Below are 14,099 nucleotides of genomic sequence, written 5' to 3' on the forward strand. Positions count from 1 at the left end.
TCAAATTTCCTCAGCAATACCAGGATAAGCTCGGAGACGCCTGTGACGGGTGCGGGTGTGTACACATGGCAAGTACAGGATGTACCTGTTTTGGTCAACATCTATGTGTAAAATCACATTGAAATAGGAACCATGTGTGCCTGTGTGTGAAGAACAGTACAAGAATGTGCGGTGTTCTGTAAACACCAGTTCGGATCAGCCCTTGGGCTCGCCAGTCATTTTCAAACCCAGGTTGTGTTGGGTGTTGGGTGTCGCGCCGTTCCCAATCGCAGGAAGAAGTGCTCAACGGCGCAGCCGGCTTTTATAAATGCCAGCCGCGACCGGCTTTCAGAATTCCAGCCATTCCGTCCATGCGTGGCCCCCTCTGCAAAGCGCTGGCCCAGAGCCCAGTGAGGCAGAACGCCTCCTCCTAACGGCAGCGCGCTGACCCAGGGGCAGATTATTTTTTAATCACTGGGGCCTTCCCGCCTGGAGCGGCGGCAGAGAGCAGGTCACGTGCCCCGTACGCTGACATCACGTGTTCAGGGTGCGAGACAGATTACTGCATTTTGTGCTGGAGTGAACTCCAGGGCCTGTCGTGAACAACCCATGAAGAAGCTGAAATCAGGGACAAAGCAAATTATTTCTTGAGGTGTGGTTGTGTTAATTGTGCCAATGCAAATCAGGATGCAAGGCCCACGTGTGTTATATGCTTGGAAGTACTGGCAAATGAAAGTTTAAAACCCACAAAACTTCAAAGGCATTTGAAGACAAAGCATGGTGAGTTTGAGGACAAACCAATTTATTTTTTTCAAAGGCTGCAGCGAGAAATTAAATCATCAGCTGAAGTCCTCAGCAGAAATGTAACATTGAATAACAAATAAGTGAGATTGTGAGGACCAAGCAGGCTCACCTGTCACATTAAAGGTACGCGAAAATTGTGGGTCGCGATGGTCGGCTGGTGTGGGTCGCGAAGGTCGGCCAGCATGGGTCGCGAAGGTCGGCTGGTGTGGGTCGCGAAGGTCGGCCAGCGTGGTTCGCGAAGGTCGGCCGGTGTGGGTCGCGAAGGTCGGCCGGTGTGGGTCGCGAAGGTCGGCCGGTGTGGGTCGCGAAGGTCGGCCGGTGTGGGTCGCGAAGGTCGGCTGGAGTGGGTCGTGAAGGTCGGCTGGAGTGGGTCGTGAAGGTCGGCTGGAGTGGGTCGTGAAGGTCGGCTGGAGTGGGTCGTGTAGGTCGGCTGGAGTGGGTCGTGAAGGTCGGCTGGAGTGGGTCGCGAAGGTCGGCTGGAGTGGGTCGCGAAGGTCGGCTGGAGTGGGTCGTGAAGGTCGGCTGGAGTGGGTCGTGTAGGTCGGCTGGAGTGGGTCGTGTAGGTCGGCTGGAGTGGGTCGTGTAGGTCGGCTGGAGTGGGTCGTGTAGGTCGGCTGGAGTGGGTCGTGAAGGTCGGCTGGAGTGGGTCGTGTAGGTCGGCTGGAGTGGGTCGTGAAGGTCGGCTGGAGTGGGTCGTGAAGGTCGGCTGGAGTGGGTCGTGAAGGTCGGCTGGAGTGGGTCGTGTAGGTCGGCTGGAGTGGGTCGTGTAGGTCGGCTGGAGTGGGTCGTGTAGGTCGGCTGGAGTGGGTCGTGTAGGTCGGCTGGAGTGGGTCGTGTAGGTCGGCTGGAGTGGGTCGTGTAGGTCGGCTGGAGTGGGTCGTGAAGGTCGGCCAGCGTGGGTCGCGAAGGTCGGCCAGCGTGGGTCGCGAAGGTCGGCCTGCGTGGGTCGCGAAGGTCGGCCTGCGTGGGTCGTGAAGGTCGGCTGGAGTGGGTCGTGTAGGTCGGCTGGAGTGGGTCGTGAAGGTCGGCTGGAGTGGGTCGTGAAGGTCGGCTGGAGTGGGTCGTGAAGGTCGGCTGGAGTGGGTCGTGTAGGTCGGCTGGAGTGGGTCGTGTAGGTCGGCTGGAGTGGGTCGTGTAGGTCGGCTGGAGTGGGTCGTGTAGGTCGGCTGGAGTGGGTCGTGTAGGTCGGCTGGAGTGGGTCGTGTAGGTCGGCTGGAGTGGGTCGTGAAGGTCGGCCAGCGTGGGTCGCGAAGGTCGGCCAGCGTGGGTCGCGAAGGTCGGCCTGCGTGGGTCGCGAAGGTCGGCCTGCGTGGGTCGCGAAGGTCGGCCTGCGTGGGTCGCGAAGGTCGGCCTGCGTGGGTCGCGAAGGTCGGCCGGTGTGGGTCGCGAAGGTCGGCCGGCGTGGGTCGCGAAGGTCGGCTGGAGTGGGTCTCGAAGGTCGGCTGGTGTGTGTCACGAAGGTCGGCTGGTGTGGGTCGCGAAGGTCGGCCAGCGTGGGTCGCGAAGGTCGGCCGGAGTGGGTCGCGAAGGTCGGCCAGCGTGGGTCGTGAAGGTCGGCCGGTGTGGGTCGTGAAGGTCGGCCAGCGTGGGTCACGAAGGTCGGCTGGTGTAGGTCGCGAAGGTCGGCCAGCATGGGTCGCGAAGGTCGGCCAGCGTGGGTCGCGAAGGTCGGCCAGCGTGGGTCGCGAAGGTCGGCTGGTGTGGGTCGCGAAGGTCGGCTGGTGTGGGTCGCGAAGGTCGGCTGGTGTAGGTCGCGAAGGTCGGCCAGCATGGGTCGCGAAGGTCGGCCAGCGTGGGTCGCGAAGGTCGGCTGGTGTAGGTCGCGAAGGTCGGCCAGCATGGGTCGCGAAGGTCGGCCAGCGTGGGTCGCGAAGGTCGGCCAGCGTGGGTCGCGAAGGTCGGCCAGTGTGGGTCGCGAAGGTCGGCCAGCGTGGGTCGCGAAGGTCGGCCAGCGTGGGTCGCGAAGGTCGGCCAGAGTGGGTCGCGAAGGTCGGCCAGCGTGGGTCGCGAAGGTCGGCCGGTGTGGGTCGCGAAGGTCGGCCGGTGTGGGTCGCGAAGGTCGGCCGGAGTGGGTCGCGAAGGTCGGCAGGAGTGGGTCGCGAAGGTCGGCAGGAGTGGGTCGCGAAGGTCGGCCGGTGTGGGTCGCGAAGGTCGGCTGGTGTGGGTCGCGAAGGTCGGCCGGCGTCGGTCACGAAGGTCGGCTGGAGTGGGGTTGGCCATCCCTCATTGCCCTTGAACTGAGTGGTTTGCTCGGCCAGAGTTTTTCAAAGTTCGGGTTGCAACCCGCAGGTGGGCGGCGGGCAGGTTTCGGGACGGTCGTACCATTCCCAGGGTGGCCCCAATCGCGGGAGAAAAACCCAACGGCTGCGATCGTCTTTTGAATTGAGACTGGCATCTGCTGCCACCTTTTAAATGAAAGTAAATGAGGCCGTGTGCAGACTTCCGGCCAGAAGTGGCAGCAGAGAGCAGCTCACGCGCTCTGCACGTACACTTGACGTCAGGCTTTTGGTGTCAAATCACAGAGCGGTGTTGAACAAATAAAAAACAAAAAAAGTACAGCGCAGGAACAGGCCCTTCGGCCCTCCAAGCCCATGCCGACCATACTGCCCGACTAAACTACAATCTTCTACACTTCCTGGGTCCGTATCCTTCTATTCCCATCCTATTCATATATTTGTCAAGATGCCCCTTAAATGTCCCTATCGTCCCTGCTTCCACCACCTCCTCCGGTAGCGAGTTCCAGGCACCCACTACCCTCTGTGTAAAACACTTGCCTCGTACATCTACTCTAAACCTTGCCCCTCGCACCTTAAACCTATGCCCCCTAGTAATTGACCCATCTACCCTGGGGAAAAGCCTCTGACTATCCACTCTGTCTATGCCCCTCATAATTTTGTAGACCTCTATCAGGTCTCCCCTCAACCTCCTTCGTTCCAGTGAGAACAAACCGAGTTTATTCAACCGCTCCTCATAGCTAATGCCCTCCATACCAGGCAACATCCTGGTAAATCTCTTCTGCACCCTCTCTAAAGCCTCCACATCCTTCTGGTAGTGTGGCGACCAGAATTGAACACTATACTCCAAGTGTGGCCTAACTAAGGTTCTGTACAGGTGCAACATGACTTGCCAATTCTTATACTCAATGCCCCGGCCAATGAAGGCAAGCATGCCGTATGCCTTCTTGACTACCTTCTCCACCTGTGTTGCCCCTTTCAATGACCTGTGGACCTGTACTCCTAGATCTCTTTGACTTTCAATACTCTTGAGGGTTCCACCATTCACTGTATATTCCCTACCTGCATTAGACCTTCCAAAATGCATTACCTCACATTTGTCCGGATTAAACTCCATCTGCCATCTCTCCGCCCAAGTCTCCAAACAATCTAAATCTTGCTGTATCCTCAGACAGTCCTCATCGCTATCCGCAATTCCACCAACCTTTGTGTCGTCTGCAAACTTACTAATCAGACCAGTTACATTTTCCTCCAAATCATTTATATATACTACAAAGAGCAAAGGTCCCAGCACTGATCCCTGTGGAACACCACTGGTCACAGCCCTCCAATCAGAAAAGCATCCTTCCAGTGCTACTCTCTGCCTTCTATGGCCTAGCCAGTTCTGTATCCACCTTGCCAGTTCACCCCTGATCCCGTGTGACTTCACCTTTTGTACTAGTCTACCAGAGGAAAGGATGGTGAAGATGATTCTGGATAAGAGCGAAAGTAACATTTATTATGGGAGACTTTAACTTTCCAAATATTGACTGGAAAAGATATAGTTCTTTAGATGGGTCGTTTTTTGTACAATGTGTGCACGAGGGTTTCCTGACACAATATGTTGACAGGCCAACAAGAGGCGAGGCCACTTTGGATTTGGTTTTGGGTAATGAACCAGGCCAGGTGTTGGATTTGGAGGTAGGAGAGCACTTTGGGGACAGTGACCACAATTCGGTGACGTTTACGTTAGTGATGGAAAGGGATAAGTATACACTGCAGGGAAAGAGTTATAGCTGGGGGAAGGGCAATTGTGATGCCATTAGACATGACTTGGGAGGGATAGGTTGAAGAAGTAGGCTGCAAGTGTTGGGCACACTGGATAAGTGGAGCTTGTTCAAGGAACAGCTACTGCGTGTTCTTGATAAGTACGTACCGGTCAGGCAAGGAGGAAGGCGTCGAGCGAGGGAACCGTGGTTTACCAAAGAAGTGGAATCTCTTGTTAAGAGGAAGAAGGAGGCCTATGTGAAGATGAGGTGTGAAGTTTCAGTTGGGGCGATTGATAGTTACAAGGTAGCGAGGAAGGATCTAAAGAGAGAGCTAAGACGAGCAAGGAGGGGACATGAGAAGTATTTGGCAGGTAGGATCAAGGAAAACCCAAAAGCTTTCTATAGGTATGTCAGGAATAAAAGAATGACTAGGGTAAGAGTAGGGCCAGTCAAGGACAGGGATGGGAAGTTGTGTGTGGAGTCTGAAGAGATAGGCGAGATACTAAATGAATATTTTTCGTCAGTATTCACTCAGGAAAAAGATAATATTGTGGAGGAGAATGCTGAGACCCAGGCTATTAGAATAGATGGCATTGAGGTACGTAGGGAAGAGGTGTTGGCAATTCTGGACAGGCTGAAAATAGATAAGCCCCCGGGGACTGATGGGATTTATCCTAGGATTCTCTGGGAAACCAGGGAAGAGATTGCTGGGCCTTTGGCTTTGATTTTTATGTCATCATTGGCGACAGGAATAGTGCCAGAGGACTGGAAGATAGCAAATGTGGTCCCTTTGTTCAAAAAGGGGAGTAGAGACAACCCTGGCAACTATAGACCGGTTAGCCTCACGTCTGTTGTGGGTAAAGTCTTGGAGGGGATTATAAGAGACAAGATTTATAATCATCTAGATAGGAATAATATGATCAGGGATAGTCAGCATGGCTTTGTGAAGGGTAGGTCATGCCTCACAAACCTTATCGAGTTCTTTGAGAAGGTGACTGAACAGGTAGACGAGGGTAGAGCAGTTGATGTGGTGTATATGGATTTCAGCAAAGCGTTTGATAAGGTTCCCCACGGTAGGCTATTGCAGAAAATACGGAGGCTGGGGATTGAGGGTGATTTAGAGATGTGGATCAGAAATTGGCTAGCTGAAAGAAGACAGAGGGTGGTGGTTGATGGGAAATGTTCAGAATGGAGTTCAGTTACAAGTGGCGTACCACAAGGATCTGTTCTGGGGCCGTTGCTGTTTGTCATTTTTATCAACGACCTAGAGGAGGGCGCAGAAGGGTGGGTGAGTAAATTTGCAGACGACACTAAAGTCGGTGGTGTTGTCGACAGTGCAGAAGGATGTAGCAGGTTGCAGAAGGACATAGATAAGCTGCAGAGCTGGGCTGAGAGGTGGCAAATGGAGTTTAATGTAGAGAAGTGTGAGGTGATTCGCTTTGGAAGGAATAACAGGAATGCGGAATATTTGGCTAATGGTAAAGTTCTTGGAAGTGTGGATGAGCAGAGGGATCTAGGTGTCCATGTACATAGATCCCTGAAAGTTGCCACCCAGGTTGATAGGGTTGTGAAGAAGGCCTATGGAGTGTTGGCCTTTATTGGTAGAGGGATTGAGTTCTGGAGTCAGGAGGTCATGTTGCAGCTGTACAGAACTCTGGTACGGCCGCATTTGGAGTATTGCGTACAGTTCTGGTCACCGCATTATAGGAAGGACGTGGAAGCTTTGGAGCGGGTGCAGAGGAGATTTACCAGGATGTTGCCTGGTATGGAGGGAAAATCTTATGAGGAAAGGCTGATGGACTTGAGGTTGTTTTCGTTAGAGAGAAGAAGGTTAAGAGGAGACTTAATAGAGGCATACAAAATGATCAGGGGGTTAGATAGGGTGGACAGTGAGAGCCTTCTCCCGCGGATGGAAATGGCTGGCACGAGGGGACATAGCTTTAAACTGAGGGGTAATAGATATAGGACAGAGGTCAGAGGTAGGTTCTTTACGCAAAGAGTGGTGAGGCCGTGGAATGCCCTACCTGCTACAGTAGTGAACTCGCCAACATTGAGGGCATTTAAAAGTTTATTGGATAAGCATATGGATGATAATGGCATAGTGTAGGTTAGATGGCTTTTGTTTCGGTGCAACATCGTGGGCCGAAGGGCTTGTACTGCGCTGTATCGTTCTATGTTCTATGTTCTAACCCTTCACATATTTTCACTGTGTTTATTCCCCTTCATGAACCTCTTGGCTGTGAACATGGTTCCAGACAAGAGGAGGGTGGATGTTGACTGGCATCTTCCTGGCATTTATCAATGTCACTCACAGATGCTCCTGGGGAATGTAGGCTATCAACTTGGCCTGTTTCTTCTCAATTCCAACAACCTACCTTCCAGCCAGTCAGAGTGACCAACGCGCCCAAAATGCGCCACCTGAGGGGTGTTACAGTTAAAGAAAAGGGAGGGGCTGAAACCAAGGTTGGCCAACCTGTGGCAGGGTGTGCCAATCACATTTTTGCAGATGAAACCATCATTCATCTTACAGTGTGAAAGTGGTAACTATGACAGAACAATTATTTGCTTTTCGAATTCCTGAGAAAACTACAATTATTCTTTCATCGACTCAACATCTAGGGGGCGATTTTACTTTGGGCAATTGTCCTGCCCACCCTGTATCCTCAGTGCGAGGCCCCAGCCATGGTGCCAATGAGTTACTGAATGCACAATCCCAGGTGGTTTGGGGTGTGCGTGGGAGGCAGGAGGGTGCGACGGGGCAGAAGTTCTGACAGCTCCTCCATAACCCGAGACAGGGGTTCCCAGTTCAAGATGGGGCGGGACGAGGACAGGCCAGCAGCAAGCTGGAAGAGTTTTGTGGGGCCAGGAGGAATATTTAAACGGTTTGGCCGCCCGATGCTTGGCAGAGTGGGCACAACGTACAGCTGCCATCGGAAAATTACATCAGGCTCCTATAATCATGGCAAGATGGTAGCATGGTGGTAATGTCACTGGACTACTAATCCAGATGCCCAGACTAATGAGCGGGAGACAGGGGTTCAAATCCCACCATGGGAGCTAGTGAAATTTTAACTCAATGAATAAATGGAATCGAAAGCTAGTCAATGGTGGTCATGACAACTATCATCGATTGTTGTAAACACCCATCGGGTTCACCAATGCCTCTTTAGGGAACGATATCTACTGTCCTTGCCTGGTCTGGCCTACACGTGACTCCAGACCAGTTGACTCTTAACTGCCCCTCAGAAATGGCCGAGCGAGACACTCAGTTCAAGGGCAATTAGGGATGGGAAACAAATGCCTGCCCAGCCGGCGACCCCCACATCTCATGAATTAATATTTTAAAAATCAAAGTGGGAATCTGATGTCTCTTCAGAATCAGGCAGCTGCTCCGGACGACCATTTCTACAATGGATCGGAAATAGTGACCATATCAGGAGTGGGGATTATCAAGTGGTGGGGACCTTCCATTTTTGGCTTGATTTTATGCCTTGCTGCCTCCAGGTGGAAGCCCTGAAAATCGGGCCCTAGAATTGTTGTGGATGGAATGGAAGGATTCTGATCGACTGACTGACTTCCACCGCCATTTATCGGACACTTTGAGAAGGCTTTGGCAACAGAAGAGCAAGCATGAAGTCACTCAGAACCGTCGGCATGTAGGAGAGCGGAATCCAGATGAACTTGGCATCCCATCCGGCAGCATAGCGGGTGCGAGGGTAACTGGCGGTGAGAGCATGCTCCATGCAGTCGGTCACTTTGGACAAGTCCCCATCACATATGACATTCATTGTGAACTTCTGGACTTTCATATCTGGAAAGGAAAGAAAAATACCTTCAAGTAGTCTCTCCTGCTCTCTTTATCGAAGATGCTCAGTGCTCATAAATATAAACACCTCTTCGTTTCATTTTACTCCAACCACTGCCCCCTACCATGTCAATTGTATAAATTTGTTCAGTGATGCAAATGAGATATCATGAGGCAGAATCAGTGGAATCATTTCCTAAAATGGGCAGAATCAGTGGAAAGCAGGGTGGCACGGTGACACAGGGACCTGGGTTCCAATACCGCCTTGGGTCACTGTCTGTGCGAGGTCTGCACGTTACAACATTAGAACATAGAACAGTACAGGCCCTTCGGCCCACGATGTTGTGCCGACCATTTATCCTAATCTAAGATCAACCTAACCTACACCCCTTCAATTTTCTGCTGTCCATGTGCCTGTCTAAGAGTCGCTTAAATGTCCCTAATGACTCTGACTCCACCCCCTCTGCTAGCAGTGCATTCCACACACCCACCACTCTCTGTGTAAAGAACCTCTGACATCTCCCCTATACCTTCCTCCAATCACCTTAAAACTATGTCCCCTCGTGACAGCCATTTCCGCCCTGGGGAAAAGTCTCTGGCTATCCACTCTATCCATGCCTCTCATCACCTTGTACACCTCTATCAAGTCACCTCTCCGCCTTCTTTGCTCCAGTGAGAAAAGCCCTCGCTTCCTCAACCTTTCTTCATAAGACATGCCCTCCAGTCCAGGCAGCATCCTGGTAAATCTCCTCTGTCCCTCTCCAAGGCATCCACATCCTTCCTATAATGAGGCGACCAGAACTGGACACAATATTCCAAGTGTGGTCTAACTAGAGTTTTATAAAGCTGCAGCAAAACCTCGCGGCTCTTAAACTCAATCCCCCTGTTAATGAAAGTCAACACACCATACGCCTCCTTAACAACCCTATCAACCTGGGCGGCAACTTTGAGGGATCTATGTACGTGGACCCCAAGATCCCTCTGTTCCTCCACACTTCCAAGAATCCTGCCTTTAACCCTGTATTCAGCATTCAAATTCGACCTTCCAAAATGAATCACTTCCCATTTATCAAGGTTGAACTCCATCTGCCACTTCTCAGCCCAGCTCTGCATCCTGTCAATGTCCTGTTGTAACCTACAACAGCACTCAACATTATCTACAACTCCCCCAACCTTCGTGTCATCGGCAAACTTACTAACCCACCCTTCCACATCGTCATCCAAGTCATTTAGAAAAACCACAAAGAGCAGAGGTCCCAGAGCAGATCCTTGCGGGACACCACTGGTCACCAACCTCCAGGCGGAATACTTTCCATCCACTACCATTCGCTGTCTTCTTTCGGCCAGCCAATTCTGTATCCAGACAGCCAAATTTCCCGGTATCCCATGCCCCCGTATCTGCTGGGGATTCCTCCGGGTGCAGCAGATACCTGGGAACCCCACCACCTGGAGGTCCCCCTCCAAGTCACTCACCATTCTGACTTGGGAATATATCGGCCGTTCCTTCACTGGGTCAAAATCCTGGAACTCCCTCCCTAACAGCACAGTGGGTGTACCTACACTTCAAGGACTGCAGCGGTTCAAGAAGGCAGCTCACCACCACCTTCTCAAGGGGCAACTAGGGATGGGCATTAAATGCTGTTCCAGCCAGCGACACCGACATCCCGTAAATGAATTTTTAAAAATTATGAGATTATTTAATGCCAACTGACTCTGCCTTCTCCACCGTCAGTATCCACTATCCTTACCCCAGCCTAATGAAGGAGAACCTTTACCCTGATGAGAGTATATCTTACACTAAGTCAAGTCGTTGTTAAAGCTCTTGTTCGCAAACAACAAAAATTCAAGAAATTCAGTTCGAAAAGGAAACTAAAAAGTTTGGAAACAATTGACATTCATTGAAAATGCTGTGAGTTTCTGCCCTGAGAAAAGAATTTCACCAAACAATAGACTTTGTTCCCAAAACAGAAAGATAGGCCCGACATTTTGCTGTTCTTTGGCAGAAATCCGATTTGAATTTCTCAAACTGTTTGTGTCACACTGAGTTAATGACAAATTGCTAAAATTCAAACCAATGGCACATTTTACTTCCCAGTTCGTCCAAACATAGTTAGTAAGCAAACAATGGTTAGCACTGTGGCCTCACAGTGCCAGGGACCCGGTTCGATTCCAGCCTTGGGTGACTGTGTGGAGTTTGCACTTTCTCCTTGTGTCTGCGTGGGTTTCCTCCGGGTGCTCCGGTTTCCTCCCACAGTCCAAAGATGTGCAGGTTAGGTGGATTGGCGATGTTAAATTGTCCCTTCGTGTCCAAAGATGTGCAGGTTAGGTGGATTGGCCATGTTAAATTGTCCCTTAGTGTCCAAAGATGTGCAGGTTAGGTGGATTGGCCATGCTAAATTGTCCCTTAGTGTCCAAAGATGTACAGGTTAGGTGGATTGGCCATGTTAAATTGTCCCTTAGTGTCCAAAGAGGTGCAGGTTAGGTGAAAAGGCCATGTTAAATTGTCCCTTAGTGTCCAAAGATGTGCAGATTAGGTGAATTGGCCATGTTAAATTGTCCCTTAGTGTCCAAAGATATGCAGGTTAGGTGGATTGGCCATTTTAAATTGTCCCTCAGTGTCCAGGGATGTGCAGGTTAGGTGGATTGGCCATGTTAAATTGTCCCTTAGTGTCCAAAGACGTGCAGGTTAGGTGGATTGGCCATGTTAAATTGTCCCTTAGTGTCCAAAGATGTGCAGGTTAGGTGGATTGGCCATGTTAAATTGTCCCTTAGTGTCCAAAGATGTGCAGATTAGGTGGATTGGCCATGTTAAATTGTTCCTTAGTGTCCAAAGATGTGCAGGTTAGGTGGATTGGCCATGTTAAATTGTCCCTTAGTGTCCAAAGATGTGCAGGTTCGGTGGATTGGCCATGTTAAATTGTCCCTTAGTGTCCAAAGATGTGCAGGTTAGGTGGATTGGCCATGTTAAATTGTCCCTTAGTGTCCAAAGATGTGCAGGTTAGGTGGATTGGCCATGTTAAATTGTCCCTTAGTGTCCAAAGGTGTGTGGGTTAGGTGGATTGGACATGATAAATTGCCCCTTAGTGTCCAAAGATGTGCAGGTTAGGTGGATTGGCCATGTTAAATTGTCCCTTAGTGTCCAAAGATGTGCAGGTTAGGTGAATTGGCCATGTTAAATTGTCCCTTAGTGTCCAAAGGTATGTGGGTTAGGTGGATTGGACATGATAAATTGCCCCTTAGTGTCCAAAGATGTGCAGGTTAGGTGGATTGGCCATGTTAAATTGTCCCTTAGTGTCCAAAGATGTGCAGGTTAGGTGGATTGGCCATGTTAAATTGTCCCTTAGTGTCCAAAGATGTGCAGGTTAGGTGGATTGGACATGATAAATTGCCCCTTGGTGTCCAAAGATGTGCAGGTTAGGTGGATTGGCCATGCTAAATTGTCCCTTAGTGTCCAAAGATGTGCAGGTTCGGTGGATTGGCCATGTTAAATTGTCCCTTAGTGTCCAAAGATGTGCAGGTTAGGTGGATTGGACATGATAAATTGCCCCTTGGTGTCCAAAGATGTGCAGGTTAGGTGGATTGGCCATGCTAAATTGTCCCTTAGTGTCCAAAGATGTGCAGGTTCGGTGGATTGGCCATGTTAAATTGTCCCTTAGTGTCCAAAGATGTGCAGGTTAGGTGGATTGGCCATGTTAAATTGTCCCTTAGTGTCCAAAGATGTGCAGGTTAGGTGGATTGGCCATGTTAAATTGTCCCTTAGTGTCCAAAGATGTGCAGGTTAGGTGGATTGGACATGATAAATTGCCCCTTGGTGTCCAAAGATGTGCAGGTTAGGTGGATTGGCCATGCTAAATTGTCCCTTAGTGTCCAAAGATGTGCAGGTTCGGTGGATTGGCCATGTTAAATTGTCCCTTAGTGTCCAAAGATGTGCAGGTTAGGTGGATTGGCCATGTTAAATTGTCCCTTAGTGTCCAAAGATGTGCAGGTTAGGTGGATTGGACATGATAAATTGCCCCTTGGTGTCCAAAGATGTGCAGGTTAGGTGGATTGGCCATGCTAAATTGTCCCTTAGTGTCCAAAGATGTGCAGGTTCGGTGGATTGGCCATGTTAAATTGTCCCTTAGTGTCCAAAGATGTGCAGGTTAGGTGGATTGGCCATGATAAATTGCCCCTTGGTGTCCAAAGATGTGCAGGTTAGGTGGATTGGCCATGCTAAATTGCCCCTTGGTGTCCAAAGATGTGCAGGTTAGGTGGATTGGCTATGTTAAATTGTCCCTTAGTGTCCAAAGATGTGCAGGTTAGGTTAGGTTACGGGGATAGGGCGGTGATAGGGTGGGTACGTGGGCCGAGGCAGGGTTGCTCTTTCAGAGGGTCAGTGCAGACTCGATGGGCCAAATGGCCTCCTTCTGCACTGTAGGGAATCTATGATTCTATCGACAGCCTGAAGCAAGTGACCCTGATGTTTCCAGAGAATCTTTAAACATTGGAGTGTTGCGAAATTACCTTTTCAGGCAGAGAAGCAATACAGTTTTGCGAATTACATGAAAGCTCTATACGATGCAGAAAATACCAGTTTGTAAAAGACCCCCAATTCTTACAGTTCCCCCCTTTGAGAATGAAATATCTTTATTGACCACTGTGCCACCGTGCTGCCCTACATAATGGACCTTTGAACACCAATCAGAGAGGGGCATCCTCAGCAAGATGGACGGGGAGGTGGATCCATCAAGCAACCAAGGTGGTTCAGTGGGCAAGGTGCACTGCCTGCTGTGGTACGGGACCATATCGAGCAGCAAGGTCGCGCTTTCAATCCCCGAGATGACCAGCCTCAACCGCAGGAGATGACAATTGGCCTCAGTACCCTTGAGTGGCACCCCAGGGTTGCCCATGGGGAGAAACAAGGATGCAATATTCAATCACTGACTGAATGGTGGGCAGGGCCAGCCCAGAACATGAGAAGAAAACAGAGGGCGCAATTCTCCGAAATGGAGGCAAAGTCCCGACGGTGGACCCCGCTCCCAGCCCCCTATTCTCCCGCCCCCGGAGGGGCGAGGAGCGGCGTCGCGTATTTTACGCGCACTGGGCCTTGGCGCCACGTATAAAGCCCCGAGGCCGCCCCGCAAGAAGATGTCAGATGGATCTTGCGGGGCGGCGGAGGAAAGGAGGTCCTCCTTCAGCGAGGCCGGCCCGCCGATCAGTGGGCACCGATCACGGGCCAGACTCCATCGGAGGCCCCCCCCCCCCACCGGTGCAGGAACCTCCCTCCCCCCCCCCCCCCCCCCCCACAGGCCGCCCCCCCAGCGTTCCCGCGCAGTTCCCGCCGGCAGCGACCAGGTGTGGCCAGCGCCGGCGGGAACCTGTTGTGTTGGGGCGGCCGCTCGGCCCATCCGGGCCCGAGAATCGCCGCTCGCCTTTTGCAAACGGCAAGCGGCGATTCTCCGAGCGGCCAGCCGTGATTCTCGCGCCGCCGGTTTGGGGGGGGAGAACCGCGTGCGGGTGTCGGGGCGGCGTGGCGGGACTCGCGCGGCG

At 51.6% G+C, this 14,099-nt stretch overlaps 1 protein-coding gene across 1 annotated transcript in view; it reads right to left on the bottom strand.

Moving 5' to 3' along the window:
• Nucleotides 1-6,815: 6,815 nt before the first annotated feature.
• The window catches only part of rdh5 (retinol dehydrogenase 5 (11-cis/9-cis)), a 70,314-nt gene continuing 63,030 nt past the window's right edge, over nucleotides 6,816-14,099 (bottom strand). The window contains exon 6 of the mRNA XM_072493934.1: nucleotides 6,816-8,576. Coding sequence (XP_072350035.1) covers nucleotides 8,353-8,576 — 224 coding nt within the window. The 3' untranslated portion in view covers nucleotides 6,816-8,352. The remainder of the gene's footprint in view (nucleotides 8,577-14,099) is intronic.

Source organism: Scyliorhinus torazame, chromosome X, assembly GCF_047496885.1.
Source record: "Scyliorhinus torazame isolate Kashiwa2021f chromosome X, sScyTor2.1, whole genome shotgun sequence".
Lineage (NCBI taxonomy): Eukaryota > Metazoa > Chordata > Chondrichthyes > Carcharhiniformes > Scyliorhinidae > Scyliorhinus > Scyliorhinus torazame.